At 54.8% G+C, this 23,027-nt stretch overlaps 1 protein-coding gene across 4 annotated transcripts; it reads right to left on the reverse strand.

The window, feature by feature from the left end:
* Positions 1–283: 283 nt before the first annotated feature.
* Positions 284–23,005, reverse strand: HADHB (hydroxyacyl-CoA dehydrogenase trifunctional multienzyme complex subunit beta). Of its 4 annotated transcripts, none has more exons than XM_075915741.2 (16): positions 22,868–23,005; positions 18,454–18,528; positions 18,059–18,097; positions 16,772–16,868; positions 15,679–15,723; positions 12,598–12,697; positions 10,821–10,908; positions 9,830–10,017; positions 5,523–5,703; positions 4,866–4,987; positions 3,631–3,710; positions 3,500–3,547; positions 2,422–2,509; positions 1,994–2,068; positions 1,343–1,507; positions 284–647 (listed from the first exon to the last, which is right to left on the reverse strand). In XM_075915741.2, exons 2-16 carry the CDS (start codon positions 18,518–18,520, stop codon positions 612–614), a joined length of 1,419 nt encoding a protein of 472 aa, XP_075771856.1. In that variant the 5' UTR covers positions 18,521–18,528; positions 22,868–23,005; the 3' UTR covers positions 284–611. The 4 variants fall into 4 exon arrangements, with proteins under 4 accessions (XP_075771856.1, XP_075771854.1, XP_075771857.1 ...); XM_075915739.2 differs by having other exon boundaries at positions 18,059–18,100; XM_075915742.2 differs by having other exon boundaries at positions 22,788–22,935.
* Between the last annotated feature and the right edge of the window lie 22 nt (positions 23,006–23,027).

The raw sequence follows: 23,027 nt of genomic DNA on the forward strand, positions 1-23,027 counted from the left end.
AGAAATGCAAAGGAGCTTTACCCCGCAGGGCCCACAGCAAAGTCTCTGCAGGAGCCTAGGAAGGAGGCTTCATTGCAGACTCTGCAGCTGGCTCCCCAGAGTCAGCGTGTAACCTGTGGCGTGTGGCCGGGGCTGTTCCTGTGGGGCTGAATCAGCCCCCTGACCTGGGCAGGCAGGGAGCTGCTCCAGCCCCTGCTGGGTACCAGTAAGGCTCACTGGTTAACCTTTTACATCCCTGTAAGTGAGAGTCATCAAGCGAAGAAACCCCCCTCCCCCATCCATCTTCAATTTAATCTCTGTTTATTAAGGCAGTTACAGCTCCGTCCCAAAGCGGGTCAGACTCCCCAGCCCCCTTCCTGAGCACTAGCGCTGGAACTCCGCTGAGGCGGCGCACGCCGAGAGCCTGGCAGTTCTGTGCTTGGGGTGAGTGCAGGGGGCCGCCAGGCCAGGTTACCGGCATGATGTGTATTCCACAGAGCATTCCTTGGTTCCAGATCACTGGCAGGGCAACAAGAAGGTATTTACCAAGGCCACGGGATGCCTTTGTGAAAGGGTCACAGAAACGTTCTTAGTGCATGGGCCCGGCGCCCCCCGGAGCTGCTCCTCTGCTGTTACTGGGGGTACAGTTCCACAATCATGGCATGGCCCTGCAAGGGAGAAGCAGAGCACGGTTATGGGCGCCCGAGAGCCCGGCCACGCGGACCCACCAGCCAACAGACGCGCTTCGCTCACGTGGCAGAACAGGAAGGGGTGACTCCGGAGTCAGCTCAGCTCCAGACACCGCGGGGCCATTCCTGAGCAGAGGGCAAGGCAGGCTCTCGGGACGGGACTAGAAAGCGCTCCGGCGACCTCCTCAGCCAGACCGGTATGATCGTGCAGCTTTTGCAGCCTCAGCCAGCCTCTCTCGAGTGGGTCGGCGGGGCTAGGGCAGCTCGGAGGCCTCTCCAGTGACAGAGTAACCCAATCCCCGGCCGCTCCCCTCCACTGCTCTGCCAGCCGCCTCCCAAGGGGCTGCCAAGGGCCACTGCAAAGCAGTGGGATTCTGCCTTCTGAGGTTCTCAGACAGACGCCAGGAGGCGCCTCAGGACCCCAGCCACGCTGCAGCTGAGCAGAGCAGGGGCTGGGAATCACCCCACCTTGCGTACGAAAGCCTCGGCGACAGGCAGCCCTGGCCACCAGAAAGTCGCTCTCGGACCGCACTGCCCCGCTGCACAAGCAAGGCCGGCTGGCTCCTTAGCCCAGCTGCCTGGAGCGGCACCCACAGCACGCAGCTTGCCGGGACCCTCAGGACCTCCCGCCCTTCTCAGCAGAGGCCCAATGCCAGCAAGCCTGGCAGCATTACCTGCCCTCCCGCAGCACAGGCAGCGACCAGGCCGTACTGCCCTCCTTCCTTCTTCAGCCGGTGAGCCGCAGTCATCACTAGCCGGCAGCCGGTGGCGCCAAAGGGGTGGCCCAGAGACAGGGAGCCACCCCAGGTATTGAACTTCTCCAGAGGCGGGGCTCCCACCTGCACCAAAAACCAAAGGGACAGGTGTGCTAAGCTCTGCCCCACTCCGCACGCAAAGGAGCACATGGCAACATGGAGCCCATGGACTGAGACACCACTAGGCCAGCTAGTCTCCCTGCTGGCATGTGCCCTGGGGCTCACGGAGCGCAAGCAGGCATGGGAGGCCCTGTGGTGATGGGATGCCATCTCCTGCCGTTTGGCTGCTACAGGACAGTGGTTTTGAGGTTTGTCCAGAGGAACATTAGCCACACAGCTCTGGGGCTTTGCCTTCTCTCTGCGCTCACATGCCAGAGGCCCTGTCTGAGTAGCTACAGCGTAGGCAGGACCGAACCAAAGTACTGGTTGTTAGGAGCCCGTGTATTCCTCTCTGATCTGAACACAACACGAGCCTACAACTCCAGGCTGTTTGGGCAGATTTTTACAGCAAGAAATTAAAATGACAAAAGCAACACGGACCTTAAAACTCCTTCTTGAGCGTGCCCTTACCTTAGACTTCCTGCCCATGTAGTTCTGTGCAAACCAATCTGAATCCATCGCTTTCAGGTTAGCCAAAATCTGCCCCTAGAAGGAGGGGAAGGCGCAGATTCAGAAGGCAGTACATGCAGGGTACTCACTCAGGGCACCTTAGTTTCCTCAAACTAGGTCAATAGAAGGGTCAACACAGCTGGTACAAGGGCTCCGAGGAATCTTATTTGCATGCGCCTCGTCCCACAGTGAGAGGACACCTTTGAGAAGCACATCAGCACAGAGCAGCTGGTAACGTGTCCAATCAGCAGGTGCATACATACAATCCCACAGCCAAGGAAGGACGCCAAGTAGGAACAGAGCTCTCTGCGCTCCTGGCCTGAAACCAAACGAGACTCCTTAAGCAGAAGGCCCCAGGCCTGCCAGCAGGCTCCTGCGCAGATACTCACAGCGAAAGCTTCGTGAAATTCAAACACGTCGATATCAGCCAGCGTGAGACCAGCCCTCTCCAGCACTTTCGGAGTCCCATAGGTCGGGCTAAAGAGTCAGACAAGCACAAGTGAGCTCAGCCCCCTGCGCACCCTTCTTCTCTCGAAATGAGTGCAAACACCTGCTCAGCCTCTCCCCCGCTACACCGACACCCCCAAGAGTCAGCCCGCCTCAGACTAGCCCCATTTCTAAAGCGAACGGACCCCTTCTGGCTGCGTGTGCGTGCTGGCAAGTCCAGACGCCAAATCTAAGGAGGTGGATTTTGACCACACGCAATCTCTCCGGCTCTGGAGTCGGACTCTAACAGCAGCTCTTCGGAGTCATGGACTGGGTGGGACCCCAGGAGTTCGTCTAGTCCAGTCCAGTCCCTGCTCTCCCGGCAGGCCTGAGTATTAGCTAGGCCAGTGGGTCTCAAGCAGGGGCTGCAGCTGTGAGCCCCACCACCCAGACCTGCAGCAGAAGCCTGGGGAACTTTGTGAGGAGCCCTGGGGCCCACAGCAACTGCCCTGCTTGCTACCCCAAACTCCAGCCTGCTCTTTACACACACAAAACCAGCTCCTGTGACAAGCTGGGCGGGGAGATTTTCTAGCATGCAGGGGACAGCTCAGGAAGAAAAAGGCTGAGAACCCCTGCTCTGCCGAACCTGCTCCCAAAAATCTCCTGCGATGGCGATTCCACAGCCTCCCGAGGCAACGTATCCCAGCGCAAATGCCATCCTGTCTTGACTGGTTACGTGGAAAATGCAGCTTCATCCTGCCACGTGTCCATGACCCCATGCGTCCAGCCAGACACCCCATGACATGCACGTGCCCGAGTCCCACTGCGGCTGTAACCCCCAGCTCAGCGGTTCCCTCCCGGCAGCCACCTCCACTGGCTGCATTACGTCTTGTACTCAGATTCTCTCAGCTCTCTGGGGCAGGGCCAAGTTTCTGCCTGGCTGCGAAGCTCCCAACTCAGCGCTCACATGTGCTACAGCAAGCGAAGGCGCCTGTGCTAGGAACCGAGAGTGCCCAGCAATGCCGGCCGTAAGTCACCTACCCAAGCAGGAGCTGGTCCTTGGGGTCCTGGGACACGTACACGAAATCCCTGCACAAGAAAAGCACCGTTAGCAGCCGAGCAGAAAGCAAAAGCCAGAGCAGCTGTCAGAAGGCAGCGAGAGAGGCTCCTACCTCAGGTAGGCCTTTGGTTTGTAGCCCATGGCCAGAGCCTTCTCCTCAGACATGACCAGAACTGCCGAGGCCCCATCCGTCTGAAACAGCCAGTCAAACTCAGTCAGGAAACTGCTCCCGGCACGCTCACCGCGGAGCTACGTCTTTGCACAGGGCCCCAGCTGAGTAGGAGCCCAACCGTAGTGCAAACAGAACGCAGGACAGTACGAATACCAACGCTGCTCTCTGAACTGATCAGTAGCCATCCGCCCAAAAGTTACATTGCACGTTACTCTTGTCCGCTTGTAAGCCACTAGGCTGAGGGACAGATCTATGCCCAAGAACACTGGCAAAAGCCTCATCCCTTGGGACACAGAACTAGGTAAAATACAGATGGACGCTATGGCCTGTGGGTGGGCTGGCCAATCAGAAAGGTTGCTGGACAGCCATAGCATACACAGATGTGGCTGTTTAGTAACAGCGTTTCTGCCAGAAAGGCTGGTCTGTGAATTTGGGGGGGAGGGGGGAAGAGTGCCATTAGCACTGGGATTGTTTAGCTAGTATTTTACAGCACTGATTTCATGCTGTCTTAGAGGAGAACGCCTTCTCAAGTTAGCCTACAGCTCTGCTGCGTGCAGTGGCCCTTCTACACCAACACTCTGCGATGGAGTCAGCCCTAGAGGCGCGGATACTGCAGGAGGTGCCCAGGAACTCCAGGCACACGAAGAGCAGTTACTGCAAGATGTGAACAGGGTCTAAGCCAGGAGTGGGCCCTTCCCGCATTGGGGGGTCTAAGCCAGGTGGCCCTTCCCGCAGCTCCCATTGGCTGCGAACGGCAAACTGCGGCCAACAGGAGCTGTGAGTGGCCGTGCCCGCCAGGGGCTACCCCGGGGAATCACACCTGGCCCACGAGCCGCTTACCGCCCACCCCAGCCTCTGCTCTGCGCTGCACGACACATCCCTTGGGCATTCGGGGAGACTTTCAAAGGCATAAGGGGCAGGTGGGCACCCAACTTCATTCCAAGTCACTGGGAACTGGGGGTGTAATGGGCAGTCTCCCCTGTCCTCTTGGAGGGCAACGATAATGAAGCCAGCAGGCAAAGCAGCCTCAAGTGCACAGCTAACCCTTGGTTTTTATTTTGCTACGTTTAAAACGCAAGGGCCATTTTGCAACTTGAAGCAATGGCTTTATGGAAGAGGCACAGTAATCCAGTCACAGAACGGAGCAGCTACCCACAGGGATGGCAGCACCTTACCAGAAAGGAAGAGTTGGCAGCTGTCACAGTCCCATAAGGCTTGACAAAAGCAGCTTTCAGTTTACCCATCTGCTCCATTGAGGACGGACGGACTCCATTGTCTTTGAGAACTGTATCTTTGCCTGAAAAGAGCATGCACAGCGACAGTCACTGGGCGGAGAAGAACCCAAGAGAGAGTTCTGTTTCCACGGCGAGAGGCGTGCCGGGAGAAGGGAAGCACCTCGCCCAAACAGGTTAGTATTAAGGGAACAGTCTCAAGTACTGAAAACATCCAGATTCTTTGCAACGGATCTTCTGAACAAGCTTGCAAAGAGCACAGCTGCCACGTGCCTCTGCCCACTGGCACTGGGCTTGTTTCCCCTGGCGGGAGAGAGCATTGCTGAAGCCTTTCAAACAAAGAGCAGGGAGATCTTCCTCCTGTGAGCGCCTGCACTAAGGCAACAATCACCAGGCGGGATCTGGAGGAGGGGGCGTCAAGGGCAGATCACAGGCTTTGCGAAGACGCGTGCCTACCTCCCTGCGCAGAACTGGGCTGCACCCGAAGGCTTTCAATGCACAGCCCGTGCTGAGGAGCCGGAGTGTGCCGAGCAGCGCGGGTGATCAGCTCTGACCCCTTCCTTGACAAAGGCAGCGGGTCGGTTCGGGGTCAGTGCTTACCTGGCACTTTGAAGGGTACCACGTCAGTGAGCAGCCCCTCATCCTGGGCTTTTCTGGCCAGAGTGTGGGAACGCAGGGCGTACTCATCTTGTTCCACACGGGAGATGGCAAAGGCAGCAGCCAAGCGGTCTGCTGAGTGCCCCATGCTCTCGCTGGTGGAGAACTCTGCCACGGCTGGGAGCTAGAGGAGAGCACACATCAATACCATCTCTTCCAGTGGGCATGGGCAGCCAGCAACACTACGTCTTGGAACCTCGCAGCGGGTTACGTCTCACACGCGTGAATTCCCTTTGTAAAACAGCTGTTCTTGGCTTTATGCAAATAACGCTCACCCTAAGATCCACTAGGAGCAGAGCCGCTCGAGGAACCACAGAGGGCAGCACAGGAAAGCCTAAACTTGAACCGGGTAAGAGCCCTGCTGGCCACTTGCCAGGCCTTGATGGCTGCTCCCAAGTTGCATCTGCCCTTGCAATTTACGATGGAGCTTCCAAGCAGAGCCACTAGAGGCCCCAAAATGAAGAGAGGCCAGCAATGCATGCTGGGGCCTGCAGCCTCCATCAGAAGTGGTATACTCCCCAGGGGGCCAAATTCAAGTCATCCCTAATTTAGGGTTTATCCTCCTCTCCCTTGAGAAGATGGAGAACAGCTTCATCCAGATATGTGTGAGCCTAGACTCCTATGTAACTGGATGAGCTATTTTCAGGGCTCTTCATTTTTGGTTTTTATTTTAGTTTATTTAATTTTTCCCACGAATTTATCAGTGTTTATTACCCAAAAGCAAATAGGTGAAAAACCCCCAATTATTAATAATTTTCTGGGTAAATACCAGGGGATTTTTGGTGGATGGATGGGAAAAAAAGTATTCCGTGGGTTAATGCTTTGAATTGCTTCAAAATGACCTTAGCAAGTTAGAGAAATGGTCAGAGGTAAACAGGATGAGGTTTAATAAAGAGAAATGCAAAGTGCTCCACTTAGGAAGGAACAATCAGTTCCATACATACAAGATGGGAAGCGACTGTCTAGGAAGGAGCATGGCGGAAAGGGATCTAGGGGTCATAGTGGACCACAAGTTGAATATGAGTCAACAGTGTGATGCTGTTGCAAAAAAAGCAAATATGATTCTAGGTTGTATCAACAGGTGTGTTGTAAGCAAAACTCGTGAAGTCATTCTGCCGCTCTACTCTGCACTAGTTAGGCCTCAGCTGGAGTACTGTGTCCAGTTCTGGGCGCCACATTTCAAGAAAGATGTGGAGAAACTGGAAAGGGTACAGAGAAGAGCGACAAGAATGATTAAAGGTCTAGAGAACATGACCTATGAAGCCAGGCTTCATGAACTGGGCTTGTTTAGTTTGGAAAAAAGAAGATTAAGGGGGGACATGATAGGGGTTTTCAAATATCTAAAAGGGTGTCACAAGGAGGAAGGAGAAAATTTGTTCCTCTTGGTTTCTGAGGACAGGACAAGGAGTAATGGGCTTAAAGTGCAGCAGGGGAGGTTTAGATTGGACATTAGGAAAAAATTCCTAACTGTCAGGGTGGTCAAATATTGGAATAAATTGCCAAGGGAAGTGGTGGAATCTCCCTCTCTGGAGATATTTAAGAACAGGTTAGATCACCATCCCTGACAGATGTCTTAGACGGAGCTTGGTCCTGCCTTGAGGGCGGGGGGCTGGACTCGATGACCTCTCGAGGTCCCTTCCAGTCCTATTATTCTATGATTGTTCATCCATGTGGCCTACTGCAGAACTAGAACAGGACTCAAAACACAATGCCATGCTGGAATTTAAATCTAAATCCCAAATAAAAAACTTTTCACTTAAACAGTTTACTCTTGTAAACTTGAGACTCTGAACATTTCCTTGTGATGCTGATTTTCTTTTTCTTCCCTTAGTAATGTGTCAAACCCTTGAACCAATATCTGCCAACAGCTGGCCATGAGATCCATCAGTTCATGCACATGTGCACACACCTCAGCACTTGAGTTCACACCTGTTGCTGTGCATCTTGTAGACCAGTGCTTCTCACACTGCAGTCAGCACCAGCATTCCCTCTAAGCTGCGGGGCAGCACAGCTTCCCCGGTGATTAATCAGCCTGCCCGGTCAGAGGCTGAGGGTTGACTGACTGGGCGGGGCAGATTCATCACCTGTGAGGGGACACTGACTGGTCAAGACCCCTTTGAATGGGGCCATCAGGGTTGGCTTCAGCCCTGGGTGGCAGGGCTCAGATTACAGACCCTCTGCCCAGGGCTGACGCCTTTGAGCTTTGGCCCCTCACTAGGGACAGTGGGGCCCGGGCAGGCTCAGGCTTCAGCCCCCCCTTGGGGTCAAGCAGTAATTGTGTCACAAGAGGGTTGTGGTGCAACGACGTCTGAGAACCCTGGGCTAGGCTAATCCACAGCCTTACTTCCACAGGCACACAGGCCAGTGTGTTATCGCAGTACAGACGTCTCTGCAATGCACTGCACTTTCCTCATCAAACAAGGCCTTTTCTCATAGATCCCAATGATAGCTCAGCAGAGGGAACAATGCTTTTTGTAAAACCCAGGAATTCTTTGGTAAAAACCAGTGTGACTGACAATGAAGGGGCTTAGCTCTATTTCCACTTGGGAGTCTAGAGCATTTAAAACTAGGCCACTAGCGCCCAACCTTTGAGCACATAGAGCCCTTTCCAACCTATTAACATTTCAAGGCTCTCCCCCCTCCTCATGGCAGAAAAAAGAGAGAGAGAGAGAGAGAGAGAGCGCGCAAAGACAGAAAAAGAGAAAAAAAAAGAAAAATGAAAACGGCCAAATAGAAAAGAGAGACAGAAGAAAAGAGGAAAATAGAAAATGAGAAAAGAGGGAAACAAGAAAAAGAAAAAGAAAGGACTGGGCTTGCCACTGCGGTCCTAATCCTTATTTTTAAACGTTCCACAGATCCACTGCAGTACCGCCGTGGACCACCAGGGGTCCATGGCTCACAGGCTGGGAACCTCTGCTCTAGGTCTCATCTCCCAGCTGGCCTCTGGGGGTCTCTGCACTGGTACCAGGAGCGAAGAGAAAGGACCCTTTCTCCACAGTGTATATGCACGGCCGGCCAGAACGCCAGGAGTCATCAAATCGTTCACAGCGAAGAAAACCCTTTTCCTACCCATTTCCACCACTTCACAAGTCGCCTTTCCTGGGGCCGAGGGAGCAGGTGGCCGGGGTTCCCTGTACAGCGTGAAATGGAGCCTCTCTCTCAATGTCAAGTATCAGAGGGGTAGCCGTGTTAGTCTGAATCTGCAAAAGCAGCGAGGAGTCCTGTGGCACCTTATAGACTAACTGAAGTGTAGGAGCATAAGCTTTCGTGGGCAAAGACCCACTTGCATCTGACGAAGTGGGTCTTTGCCCACGAAAGCTTATGCTCCTACACTTCAGTTAGTCTCTAAGGTGCCACAGGACTCTTAGTCTCTCTAAATGGACAGGCTGCTCATTCTCACCTACGCCCACGAAAGCTTTCACTGTCTCTCAGGATTTGGCTCCTGGAGAAGAAATGGACGGTGTATGTAAGAGGCATCAGTGAAATGAGAGCGCAATCCCAATAACAGTGGGAGGGGAATGTCCTCCTCCGTATTCAATGAGTTGAAAGTGCACCTGATGTGGTACTACTAGCCTGGAGAACAATTTATTTTGTCCCACAAACGCTTGGATCTAAGATGCCCTGCTGCTCCCCTGTCCCCCAGCCAACCAAGATCTGGGGGTAGGGGAGTGTGCAAAGTCATGAACCGTTCAAAGCAGCTGGTGGCCTAAACCCAGACAGGCAGCATGGTACAGAAGACCCATAGTCTGCATCTCAAGTTATCCATCACCATGTTGAATTCTCCATGGGGGCAAAATTAAATTCCTTTCCCCCTAAACCAGTGGTTCTCAACTCGTTTCAGTCCATGGACCACCAGGCCAATCAAAAAATTTTTGTGGACCACCTCCAGCACTTGTAGCACAGGATGAACGCCACAGCAACCGTTCAGCATGACGGCAGCAGCTACACTGATGCTCAGAGCCTCGGACGGAAGTTACTGGCAACACAATGCGGTTGCGTCCTAGGTGACACTACGGATGACGCGCCGCGTGCTTGTGAACACGGCATAGAACAGCCTAACAGCGGCGCCTGCTCACGCCATGACACTTTGAACATTGTTTCTGTGGACCACCAAAAAAGTCACCATGGATCACCAGTTGAGAACCACAGCCCTAAACCATGTTATTTTACAAGCAGTTATCAAATGGTAAACTACATACACAGGAAAACGGACCGAAACCCTTCTACTGAGAGATGGAAAGGAGAATTACCTCTGGGGCAAAGTAATCAGGACGGATTTTAGTAATCAGTGCCAGTCTCTGTGCCAAGGTCTTGGCCCTGTTAAGGGAGAGCAGAGTCTTCCTCATCTTCCTACTGTGACGAATGGGCACATCCGACATTAGCTCCACGCCGCCAGCTACCACCACGTCACACTGGCCAGATGCAATCAGACCAACTCCTACAGAAAGCGATGCAGAAGATCAGAAGTGTGGGTGGACAGCTTTAAAAAAGGCTGAAGTACTTTCACTTGCTGAGGAGAAGCAACAACTAATCAAGAACTTCTCAGGAGCAGATGCAACCAAAAGAAACCTCTCTAATGTTCTCAAGGAGAACATTTTGCTTTTTTGTACAGTTGGTCAGCAAATAGATTTTCCTCCCAATGAAAGATTGAGATTTTAAAAAAAAGCTGTCCCGATATGGGACAAAGTGCCAAAAGTTCAAAAAAAGTCACAAAATGAACCCCCCCAAGCCCCTTTGTTTTAGACTACTGACACGTTTCATTTCAATCAAGTTCAAAACTTGTTTGTGTGGCTTTGACATCACCTGTATTTGAAGTAGAACTCTCCAGCCCTCTGTAATTTTGCTTCTACATCCCAGTTTTCATGGAAGGAATCGAGGCGACAATCTCCCTCAAATAACTTGGGGCAGAAACCTAGCGCTTCAGGTTTTGCTCGGTCACCAGGAAAGGCTGCAACTTGGTCAAGTTCGAGCCTTTCACTTGCAGGTTTTTAGGGCAATTCTGAATCTGAGTGGCGACTGCCCCTGAATGCAGCTGATGGCCTGGCTCCCGCAGACCTGGAACACTCCAGGAAAAGCAAGCTCTGCGAAGTGTGACTGAAGCAGTGGCTCCATAGCCGCCCTGCTCCCTTTCTAGCCCCCCTCCAGACACGCAAGCGTGCTCAGCAAGACGTGCAGGTAGGACAGCGGAGAGGCTACCAATGCCAGCTTCTGACCTATTGCCTCTTCCTTCAGCCAACATACCTGTGGTCATAGCTTGGTTTGACGAGATGCAAGCCATAGTGACTGTGTGGGCTGGGGTCTTATCAGAGAAGCCAGCTCCCAAGGCAGCCTATGGGAAACACAAAATAATGATTAAATGCCCGCACCAGTTCTACCTCGCAGCCCTCACTCCTGGAAATAGGGATGCTAGCTATCGCTTAACCAGATAGTCGAGTAACTGCATGAAATCTTTGTGGTTACACAACTATTTGATAGTCCCTGGGGGTGGGGCTGGCAACCAGTACTCTCTGGGCCCCACTCTTGGGGGCCCCCTGTATCAGAGGCAGAAGGGAGCTGGTCCGCGAGGGGAGTCCATTTAAAAATGAGCTCCCCATGCACACCAGCTGCTTGCCCCCCACGCTGCTGCCTCTGATACAGAGGCAGCAGTGCAGGGTGGCAGCAGCCCCTGTCCATGGGGGTCCAAGCGCCACGCAGACAGAGGCTGTTCCGCAAGATGCTTCCCCCTCCGATACAGAGGCAGCGAGGGGGGGGGGATGTGAGTAGCCGACAAGATTAACTGATTAGAAGATAAACCCTGGCTTGTCAACTACTTGTTGACATCCCTACTTGGAACATGAAACGGCAGGCATCTCTGCAGGCTAAGCTACGAACGGGTCAAGTTCCCACCTACGCAGCTGAGGTAAGGCACTCGGCACGCACTCACTAGGAGGAATCCTCCTCCTGTTGCAAGCAGAGAGCTGGTCTGCTGCCTGCCTCTTTATCAAACCACGTGGGCAACATCATCAGCCCCTAGCGAACGGACAAATCCCTGCTGTGCAACACTGCCCATAGTTCCAAAACTTCATAGACCTTTTCTTCACCCCATCCTCTATCAGAGGCAAGGAAGCGGAGGCCACTGTGTTGGCTAATCTGAACACTCCGCAGTAGAGGACAAGCTGCAATTTGCATAGAACTAAACAATAAATGTTTGCTGCTGATCAAGCTTTCCTGATGTAAGGATTTACAATGGAATGCCCACAAGCTTTAGCAGAGTCCACAGTGGAGGCCTGAGGCCCAAAAGGATAATACTCTGGACCGCGTGCTGCCACGAGATGACACGCCTTCACTGACACATGGCCAACTAGTTGAAAGTTCACAACTTCTTTGGAAGTTAAAATTAAACCAGTCTCAGTTGACAGGGGAGTTCAAGGAAAACACTTGGACATAGGAAAACAACCGCTGTAATAACACGTGCATTTAGGAGAAATTATGAAACGTGTTTTCGGTGGGTTGCTTTTGGAGGGAATGTTGCTGGCTGCTGCACAGCAGGCCAGCTGAGGGGTCAGAGCCTAGACTGATCAGAACAGAATCAGGTCTAATGTTATGCAGATGGCTTCACAGAAAGACTTCTGCATAAAAGGGGACAAAGTGTAGTCACTTCTCTCTTTGTATCTGCCCCCAGCACTCAAATGCTGCCCTGCTTGACTTTTTACAAAATACTGCAGGGTTAAGTATTTCTGGCAAAGCAGAGCTTGATCACAAGTGGACAGTTCAAGCAGGACGATCAATCGTGCCTTAACAGGGTCCTGCTTTTCTGGTAGGAGGGACTGCACAGTGCAGAGAACTAGAATGATCTGTCAAAGGGCAGATTTAACGGAATGGGAGTGCCGTTCAATTACTTGCTGCGCAACGAAGCATCAATGGCTTTCTTTGCCAATGCACACAGAAGTGTGATGAGCTGATTCTTTCATAAGGATTAGTTCTCTCCGGTTAGATGTTTAAACAAGCTTTGGAGAATTACCTGCTTCATTTAACCCACCTCTCTAGCAACATTGCTTGTTTTCACCTCCTGGATAACTGTGCCAAAAATAATGTAATCCACAACATCCTTCGGAACGCTGGTCCGGTTCAGCAGCCCTCTGAGAGAAGTCAGACAAGAAAATCAGCATCAACAAAGGAAGTGCTACCTTGCCAGCCCCTAGGCACCCAATTTCAAAAGCTAGCCTGGGCAAGGCCTAGGGCAGCCGATGCTGTGCTCCCAGAAGGGGCGGGGCCTCAGGCAAAAGGGGCGGGGTTAGCCTCCCCCAGGCAGCCCTCCAGGAGCACACCGCACAGGGCTCTGGCGGCTGCAGTAACAACAGTGGTAGCCAGGAACCCCAGGCCCTTTTGAATCACCGAGCCCCGGGGCAGCTGTCCCTTTCCCCCACTACAGTTGATGGGCCCGGCTAGCCTGCAGAACAGGGACAAACAGCAAGCGTACTTTCCTATTCAGGGAGGAGGCTGCCTGCAGAAAGAGCTCTGATTAAAGGAAACTCCACCTCTACTTCAATAAAGCCACTGTCCCCTCCAATGCACATGTGGTTACTACCTCTCTCCCTCATCCTGGGGAAGCTCAAGTCAAAAACAGAGGCAAGAAGGGGGAGACAGATGTCAAGCCAGCCTGCCCCATAGCTTTTGAACATCTACTGCTTCTGCAGAAGACAAGCAGCGCTTTTTTCATATTTCCATTCTTCATATATCACAAACACATGGATGAATATAATTTGTTGGGGGAAGTCAACATGGTTTCTGTAAAGGGAAATCCTGCCTTACTAATCTACTAGAGTTCTTTGAGGGGATCAACAAATATGTGGACAAGGGGGATCCAGTAGATATAGTGTACTTAAATTTCCGAAAAGCCTTTCACGAGGTTCCTCATCAAAGGCTCTTAAGTAAAGTAAGTTGTCATGGGATAAGAGGGAAGGTCCTTTTGTGGATTGATAACTGGTTAAAAGACAGGAAACAAAAGGTAGGAATAAAGGGTCAGTTTTCATAGTGGAGAGAGGTAACTAGTGGGGTCCCCCCAGGGTCTGTCCTGAGACCAATCCTATTCAACTTATTCATAAATGATCAGACAAAGGGTTAAACAGTGAGGTGGCAAAATTTGCAGATCACACCAAACTGCTCAAGGTAGTTAAGACCAAAGCAGACTGTGAAGAGCTTCTAAAAGATCTCACCAAACTGAGTGATTGGGCAACAAAATGGCAAATGAAATTGAATGTGGATAAATGTAAAGTAATGCACTTTGGAAACAATAGTCCCAACTATACATACAATAGGATGGGGACTAATTTGCCTACAACTACTCAAGAGAGAGCTCAGAGTCACTGTGGATAGTTCTCTGAAACCATCCACTCAGGGTACAGCGGCAGTGAAAAAAGCAAATAGAAGTTAGGAGTCATTAAAAAAGGGATAGCGAATAAGACAGAAAATACCTTATTGCCTCAATATAAAACCATGGTACGGCCACAGCTTGAATACTGTGTACAGATGTGGTTGCCTTAGCTTAAAAAAGATATATGGCATTAGAAAAGGTTCAGAAAAGGGCAACAAAAATGATTAGGGGTTTGGAACGGGCTCCATATGAAGAGAGATTAAGAAGACTGGCACTTCTCATCTTAGAAAAGAGGAGATTAAGGGGGGATATGAGAGAGGTCTATAAAATCATGACTGGTGGAAAAAGGGAATAAGGAAAAGTTATTAGCTTATTCCCACAATATAAGAACTAGAGGTCACCCAATGAAATGAATAAGCAGCAGGTTTAAAATAAATAAAAGAAATTTTTTCTTCACTCAGCACATAGTCAACCTGTGGAACTCCTCGCCAGAGGATGTGGTAAAGGCTAGAACAGGGTTCAAAAAAGAACTGGATATATTCATAGAGGTTAGGTCCATCAATGGCTATTAGCCAGGCTGGGTAGGAATGGTGTCCCTAGCCTCTGTTTGTCTGGAGGTGGGGGACAGGGGAGGGATCACGAGATGATTCCCTGTTGTGTTCCCTCCCTCTGGGGCACCTGGCACTGGCCACTGTGGGCAGACAGGACACTGGGCTGGATGGGCTGTTGGTCTGACTCAGTCTGGCCGCTCTTATGTTCCATGGAAAATACGTATACAAATGCTCCAGGGTCTCTGACAAACAGCCCTATCCACCTTCTCACTCTGTTGCACAAACATAAATTTGAGTTCTGACTTCCTCAAACCATCCAGTACAATGTAAGAGTCAATGTGATGCAGGCAGGGGTCTCTATGGCAGCTGTCAATGCCCTGACCAGAGCCAAGGCCCCAGCGCACATCACGTAACACCAGCACGCAGCCCACGACTACAAAGTGCACTGTTTGCAGGCCGCCAATCAGACTGACTCCTCTTGGAATCCCTTCTCGGCTCCCCCTCGCCTACGGCATCAACCTCACAGCCAAAGCTTTGCTCGACTCCAACCCAGCCTTCATGTCACATCTCAACTGCTTGGCTTGGATGCCCCCACGGCTCATCAACAATGCCAGCCATGAAACCCACCCCAAACTCCTGCCTTCACATCTTCTTCCACACTGTCCCAGAAGCAAGCATGGAATGACCTCTCAAACCAACCTGTCAGGACCCCAGCTTTCCCCATTCAAATCCCTCCCTTCCCACACAGCTGCCACACTGCAGACTGGAGAAGGCACCAGAGAGAAGAGCGATGAAACACAGCAGTAAGGTAGCTTTCCCTGGTCTCCCTCACTCTCCCAGTTTGCTCAGAGCTCACTGTATCACCCAGCACCAAACACATTCAACAGCAGATCGTCTGAAGCAGAGCTGGCCAGGAGGAGGACAGATACGTCCCTGATGTGCATCCGGGCAGTGCTTTCCGTCCAAGGCTCTCAAAATGCTTCACAAGCATTCAGCAGCATCACCATTTGGTATGAAGGTGACAGGTGAGGCAGAAAGGTGAAATGACTTGCCCTTGGTCACACAAGCTGCATGATAAGGCAGGGAATACAGCCTAGGAACCCTGGCTCCCAGCACTAGGTCAACTCCCCAGCACAAAACCCCTGTGCAGGCTGGTTTTCTAAGCTCCTCTTCCACGTAGTTCTTGTTTACTCACTGCAGCGAGGCTCTACCCAAGTCATGCGGCATCAGGTCTGCGTATCTGGAAGGTAAGACAGAGTGAACTCATTCAGAGCGCGCATTAATAGAACAGAGTATGGCATCCAATGAGCAGTCATGGAGCGTCTACACTTAAACATGGGCATTTCACAGCCTTCTTTGTGGAGACCAAAATATCCACATGCGGGGAACCAGCCTACAGTCACTGAAACAAGATACAGCAGCAGCAGTCTCAACTCTAGGGAAGTATTAGAAACGGTCCCGATTCAGCTATGACGTTGAAGGCATTAAGTAACAGGTTTCTAACAAAATCATATGATGTCATTTACTCCTGCCAGGACGACCGGACTGTGCCTGGGTCTTGAACCCAGTTTTCAATCATAGGTGTAGTCACATGAATGGCATCTAAAGACATATCTGTTGGGCTGCATGTTGCTATGTACAGTGGCTCTATGTCAAGCCTGGAAAATCTAACCTCCCAACCCAGCCCAATATACACGCGATTTTCTCTGTTATCACTGGAAGGCAAAGAATACAAAGAAGAAAGAGAGGAAGCCCTAGCTCACCACTGCTGTATATAAGGTACCACATGGTCGCAGCTGCAGCCTTAGTTGATTGCAATCTTTTAGGCGAGTCTAACCCCTGACGAGACACTGGAGTCACAAGATATGTATTCTAACTCCTGGGGAAATCACATAACTCTAGAATGCCCAACTCCTTCATGCTTCTAATATGTAGCAGGGCTCGCAGATAGTTCTACCTGTGTAACAGAAACCCACAATCTTGTCAAGACTAAAAACACAACCCAAGGAAGGGACCAGAACAAACCACCAAATCTAGAAACCCAGGGACAATCAGAAAAACAAGTTGTTTAGCTCCTTGCAGCTATTCCATTGGTTACGTTTTCCTCTTATGCGTAAGAGTATCTACAATGTCAGGACAGCGAGCAAGCACACATCAGGCACAGAGCAAAGTGAGTGCAGCTAGAGAGGTACAACTATACCAAGCCCAACGGCTTCCGTTCAGATTCTACCTGTATCTTTCCACACAATTAACCAAAGCAAAGGGGTGTGATTTTTTTTCATACTTACGAGGTGCCAGATTGCAAAAATGGAATGCGGACCCCGTCCACCACCACGATATTCTTCACACCATTTTTGGCTAAGGTTTTCTTACTTTTGGGCTGGACTGTTTGAAGAGAATATGTAAACAGCTACTGACTAGAATCTGAGCAAGTCTGGAGCAAGATTTTATTTACAAAATAAATACTACTAGAATCAAAGAACACTACAGATCAGTGTTTCTTAAACTGTGTTTCCTGGCACACAGGTGTGCTGCGGAGAACAACAGAGTTCAAAATGGCCACTCTTAAAGGGGCAGGCAACCTTTTTTGTCCCCTCAACAACTTCCCCCCTCCCCCCCAAAAAATCCTTGGTGTGCCTCATAAAAAAATTGTTTGGTGTTTCTCGGTCTTAAAAAGTTTAAGAAACACTGCTATAGATGGAAGGGACCTCCAGAGGTCATCAAGTCCAGTCCCCTGCCCTCGTGGCAGGACCAAGCACTGTCTAGATACTGCACAGAGTGTCGACAACTGACACCTGAGGAGCACACAATGGCCCCTTGCCTGAGGAAAGAAACTGGTTTGTGGGTCATGTGATCAGCACATTTTGGGAGGCACCAGCATCCAGGAAAAGATTATAAAAATACCATGAGGGCGCCTCCATCTTGTCTTCAATCCTGCTCCTGATTCCAGAAGCACCTTTGCTATGAAGAGAGGGCCAGGAACTATTTGCTGACCTATCCTGACACAGGATGCACTCGGGACTTTTAAGCTGGCAGTTTGTTACATCTCTGCTAAGAGCCTGCATCAAAAACTTGGTGATCGATGTCTGAAATGTATTCTCCTTAATCTCACTATCAACCTTTTTTTTTTTTAATTAATAAACCTTTAGATTTTTAGATTCTAAGGGATTGGCATAGCAGGCTCTTTTGGGTAAAAGCCGAGGTATAAACTGACTGGGGACTGTGACTGGTTCTTTGGGACTTGGAGAACGTGTTCGGAGTTGCTGAGATTGGGTTTTATAACCTCTCGCCAGTATAAAGTGTGGGTCTGGTTGTGGCACAGGGAATACTGATGTGTCTAAGGGGGTTTGCTCATGGGGCTTCTTACTGGCCAGAGTGGCAGCTGAAGTGCTCTGTGTGACTGGTTTGGTGCCTTATAGGGAAGGACCCCAGTCTCGGCCTGTAAGTAGCCTTGGTTTTGAGCAATTCACCCTGCTTTGTCACTCTCAGTGGTACCCAGACCAACCTGTTATATTACAGCCTGGGCTAGGTATGAGGAGGCACCTAGCATTGAAGTTTTAGTGCATTCACTTTACCTGTGGCTTGGGACAGAGGCGAGCAACTGAAGGGTCTTGCTGCTAAAACACAAAACACAGAGTCAGAACAACTACTGAACAAAAAAGTTGCCTATAATACTTAAAAATGTGTAATAATAGTAAGAAAAATGTAGACAAGTAACCTATGGAAACTGCACATACAGAAAAAAATGTTGTATGCATTGCGTATAGCCAGTTTGTGGAGTTTTGCACAGCAACAAGGAAAAAAACACTTTAAAACAGGAAAAGTGGTCATAAAAATCATAAAATGGCAAGGAGACTTGGGTGCCGGTGGCACCCATGAATCTACTTCTAACCTCTTTTTTAAAAACAGCAAAATGACAGCGTTCTTTTACATGGCATTGACTTAATTTTTTAACAAGAACAACACTTACAGAATCTGAAAGCCCACGCAGAGGTAGCAGGGAGGCGTCTGATAGCACGGCTCAACATGGAAGTCATTTTGAAATCTAGAATAGTGCAGGAGAGGAAGGACAGCAATTAACTTGTTCAGAGGTTTCAGAATGGGCAAGCTAGCCAGTCCACATGCAGCCAAAGACAATGGAAATAGAGAAGACCCATCAAGGTCAACCCAGTATCCACTGGGGGAGGGACTTTTTGTGGTGTTTGAGCTGTGCCTAACACTGGAGCTTTAGGCCTGACTAATACAAGTAAATAGTGACTCATTCCTCTTCTAGGATCAGGGCTGTTCAGTATGTTCCAAGGGGTCCTGGACAGACACATTTTAAAATGCCCCCCCACAGACACCACAACTGCTGGAACTTGCTGTGGGGTTGTTCCTGCTGGCACCCAGCCTTTACTCAAGCTCATCTCTGTCCCGATCAGTCACCCACCACAGGCGCCAGCCGACCTGGGGAACCACCCCGGGATTCAATAGATGCAAGTGCCTGGGCCAGCAGGGATCTCTGCCCCCTGAGCCCTCCTGGGGATCAGCTCCAGGGTGAGAGCACAGGCCACCCCTGCCCACAGCTTCACCCAGCCCCTTACAGCCCCTAGGCTCACCTCTCCTGCAGCCAGGCCCCGCCTCATTCAGCCCCCCCACAGCCCTGCCCCTCCTGCAGCCAGGTCCCGCCTCCTTCAACCCTCTGCCCCTCACAGCCCTGCCCCTCCTACAGCCAGGCCCCGCCTCCTTCAGCCCCCAGCAGCCCTACCCCTCCTGCAGCCAGGCCCCACCTCCTTCAGCCCCTCACAGCCCTACCCCTCCTGCAGCCAGGCCCCACCTCCTTCAGCCCCTCACAGCCCTACCCCTCCTGCAGCCAGGCCCCGCCTCCTTCAGCCCCCTGCCTCTCAGAGCTCCACCCCTCCTGCTGCCAGGCCCCACCTCCTTCAGCCCTCTACCCCTCACAGCCCTACCCCTCCTGCAGCCAGCCCCCACCTCCTTCACCCCACTGCCGCTCACAGCCCTACCCCTCCTGCAGCCAGGCCCGCCTCCTTCAGCCCCCTACCCCTCACAGCCCTGCCCCTTCTGCAGCCAGGCCCCGCCTCCTTCAGCCCCCCCCACAGCCCTGCCCCTCCTGCAGCCAGGTCCCGCCTCCTTTAACCCTCTGCCCCTCCTGCAGCTAGGCCCCACCTCCTTCAGCCCTCTGCCCCTCACAGCCCTACCCCTCCTGCAGCCAGGCCCCGCCTCCTTCAGCCTCCTACCCCTCACAGCTCTCCCCTTCTGCAGCCAGGCCCCGCCTCCTTCAGCCCCCTGCCCCTCACAGCCCTGCCCCTCCTGCAACCAGGCCCCGCCTCCTTCAGCCTCCTACCCCTCACAGCTCTCCCCTTCTGCAGCCAGGCCCCGCCTCCTTCAGCCCCCTGCCCCCTTCAGCCCTGCCCCTCCTGCAGCCAGGCCCCGCCTCCTTCAGCCTCCTACCCCTCACAGCTCTCCCCTTCTGCAGCCAGGCCCCGCCTCCTTCAGCCCCCTGCCCCTCACAGCCCTGCCCCTCCTGCAACCAGGCCCCGCCTCCTTCAGCCCCCTGCCCCTCACAGCCCTGCCCCTCCTGCAGCCAGGCCCCGCCTCCTTCAGCGCCCTACCCCTCACAGCCCCGCCCCTCCTGCAGCCAGGCCCCGCCTCCTTCAGCCCCCTACCCCTCACAGCCCCGCCCCTCCTACAGCCAGGCCCCGCCTCCTTCAGCCCCCAGCCCCTCACAGCCCCGCCCCTTCTGCAGCCAGGCCCCGCCTCCTTCAGCCCCCTACCCCTCACAGCCCCGCCCCTCCTACAGCCAGGCCCCGCCTCCTTCAGCCCCCTACCCCTCACAGCCCCGCCCCTTCTGCAGCCAGGCCCCGCCTCCTTCAGCCCCCTGCCCCTCACAGCCCCGCCCCTCCTGCAACCAGGCCCCGCCTCCTTCAGCCCCCTACCCCTCACAGCCCTGCCCCTCCTACAGCCAGGCCCCGCCTCCTTCAGCCCCCTACCCCTCACAGCCCCGCCCCTCCTGCAACCAGGCCCCGCCTCCTTCAGCCCCCTACCCCTCACAGCCCCGCCCATCCTACAGCCAGGCCCCGCCTCCTTCAGCCCCCTACCCCTCACAGCCCCGCCCCTCCTACAGCCAGGCCCCGCCTCCTTCAGCCCCCTACCCCTCACAGCCCCGCCCCTTCTGCAGCCAGGCCCCGCCTCCTTCAGCCCCCTGCCCCTCACAGCCCCGCCCCTCCTGCAACCAGGCCCCGCCTCCTTCAGCCCCCTACCCCTCACAGCCCTGCCCCTCCTACAGCCAGGCCCCGCCTCCTTCAGCCCCCTACCCCTCACAGCCCCGCCCCTCCTGCAACCAGGCCCCGCCTCCTTCAGCCCCCTACCCCTCACAGCCCCGCCCCTCCTACAGCCAGGCCCCGCCTCCTTCAGCCCCCTACCCCTCACAGCCCCGCCCCTCCTGCAACCAGGCCCCGCCTCCTTCAGCCCCCTACCCCTCACAGCCCCGCCCCTTCTGCAGCCAGGCCCCGCCTCCTTCAGCCCCCTACCCCTCACAGCCCCGCCCCTTCTGCAGCCAGGCCCCGCCTCCTTCAGCCCCCCCCACAGCCCTGCCCCTCCTGCAGCCAGGCCCCGCCTCCTTCAGCCCCCTGCCCCTCACAGCCCTGCCCCTCCTGCAGCCAGGCCCCGCCTCCTTCAGCCCCCTGCCCCTCACAGCCCTGCCCCTTCTGCAGCCAGGCCCCGCCTCCTTCAACCCCCTACCCCTCACAGCCCCGCCCCTTCTGCAGCCAGGCCCCGCCTCCTTCAACCCCCCCCTACCCCTCACAGCCCCGCCCCTTCTACAGCCAGGCCCCGCCTCCTTCAGCCCCCTGCCCCTCACAGCCCCGCCCCTTCTGCAGCCAGGCCCCGCCTCCTTCGGCCCCCTACCCCCTCACAGCCCTGCCCCTCCTGCAGCCAGGCCCCGCCTCCTTCGGCCCCCTACCCCCTCACAGCCCTGCCCCTCCTGCAGCCAGGTCCCGCCTCCTTCAGCCCCCTACCCCTCACAGCCCCGCCCCTCCTGCAACCAGGCCCCGCCTCCTTCAGCCCCCTACCCCTCACAGCCCCGCCCCTCCTACAGCCAGGCCCCGCCTCCTTCAGCCCCCTACCCCTCACAGCCCCGCCCCTTCTGCAGCCAGGCCCCGCCTCCTTCAGCCCCCTACCCCTCACAGCCCCGCCCCTTCTGCAGCCAGGCCCCGCCTCCTTCAGCCCCCTGCCCCCTTCAGCCCTGCCCCTCCTGCAGCCAGGCCCCGCCTCCTTCAGCCCCCTGCCCCTCACAGCCCTGCCCCTCCTGCAACCAGGCCCCGCCTCCTTCAGCCCCCTGCCCCTCACAGCCCTGCCCCTCCTGCAGCCAGGCCCCGCCTCCTTCAGCGCCCTACCCCTCACAGCCCCGCCCCTCCTGCAGCCAGGCCCCGCCTCCTTCAGCCCCCTACCCCTCACAGCCCCGCCCCTTCTGCAGCCAGGCCCCGCCTCCTTCAACCCCCTACCCCTCACAGCCCCGCCCCTTCTACAGCCAGGCCCCGCCTCCTTCAGCCCCCTGCCCCTCACAGCCCCGCCCCTTCTGCAGCCAGGCCCCGCCTCCTTCGGCCCCCTACCCCCTCACAGCCCTGCCCCTCCTGCAGCCAGGCCCCGCCTCCTTCGGCCCCCTACCCCCTCACAGCCCTGCCCCTCCTGCAGCCAGGTCCCGCCTCCTTCAGCCCCCTACCCCTCACAGCCCCGCCCCTCCTGCAACCAGGCCCCGCCTCCTTCAGCCCCCTACCCCTCACAGCCCCGCCCCTCCTACAGCCAGGCCCCGCCTCCTTCAGCCCCCTACCCCTCACAGCCCCGCCCCTTCTGCAGCCAGGCCCCGCCTCCTTCAGCCCCCTACCCCTCACAGCCCCGCCCCTTCTGCAGCCAGGCCCCGCCTCCTTCAGCCCCCCCCACAGCCCTGCCCCTCCTGCAGCCAGGCCCCGCCTCCTTCAGCCCCCTGCCCCTCACAGCCCCGCCCCTCCTGCAGCCAGGCCCCGCCTCCTTCAGCCCCCTACCCCTCACAGCCCTGCCCCTCCTGCAGCCAGGCCCCGCCTCCTTCAGCCCCCTGCCCCTCACAGCCCCGCCCCTTCTGCAGCCAGGCCCCGCCTCCTTCGGCCCCCTACACCTCACAGCCCCGCCCCTTCTGCAGCCAGGCCCCGCCTCCTTCGGCCCCCAGCCCCTCACAGCCCCGCCCCTCCTGCAGCCAGGCCCCGCCTCCTTCAGCCCCCCCCCCCCCCCACGTAGTCCCCCGTCCCCGGCAGCGCCTCCCCCTCCAGCCACCTGCAGCGATCCCCTCCCCCACGCGGGGCGGGGCGGCGCCACGCGCCAGGGACCCGCAGGGCTCGCGCCGCGGCCGTTACCGTCGCTACGCGGTGGCGGCCCCGCTCGCTGCCCTGGGCGGCGCCTGCCTCAGGAAAGCCCCCGCCGGCCCTGCCGTAGCTGCCCGCGCCGGTGCCTGAAGGCAGCCCGCCCCGCGCCGCGCCTGGGCTGGGCGAGCCAATCAGGCAGCGCCGCGGGCAG

Source organism: Pelodiscus sinensis, chromosome 3 (genome assembly GCF_052426305.1).
Source record: "Pelodiscus sinensis isolate ZL-2025 chromosome 3, ASM5242630v1, whole genome shotgun sequence".
In the NCBI taxonomy this organism is placed as follows: domain Eukaryota; kingdom Metazoa; phylum Chordata; order Testudines; family Trionychidae; genus Pelodiscus; species Pelodiscus sinensis.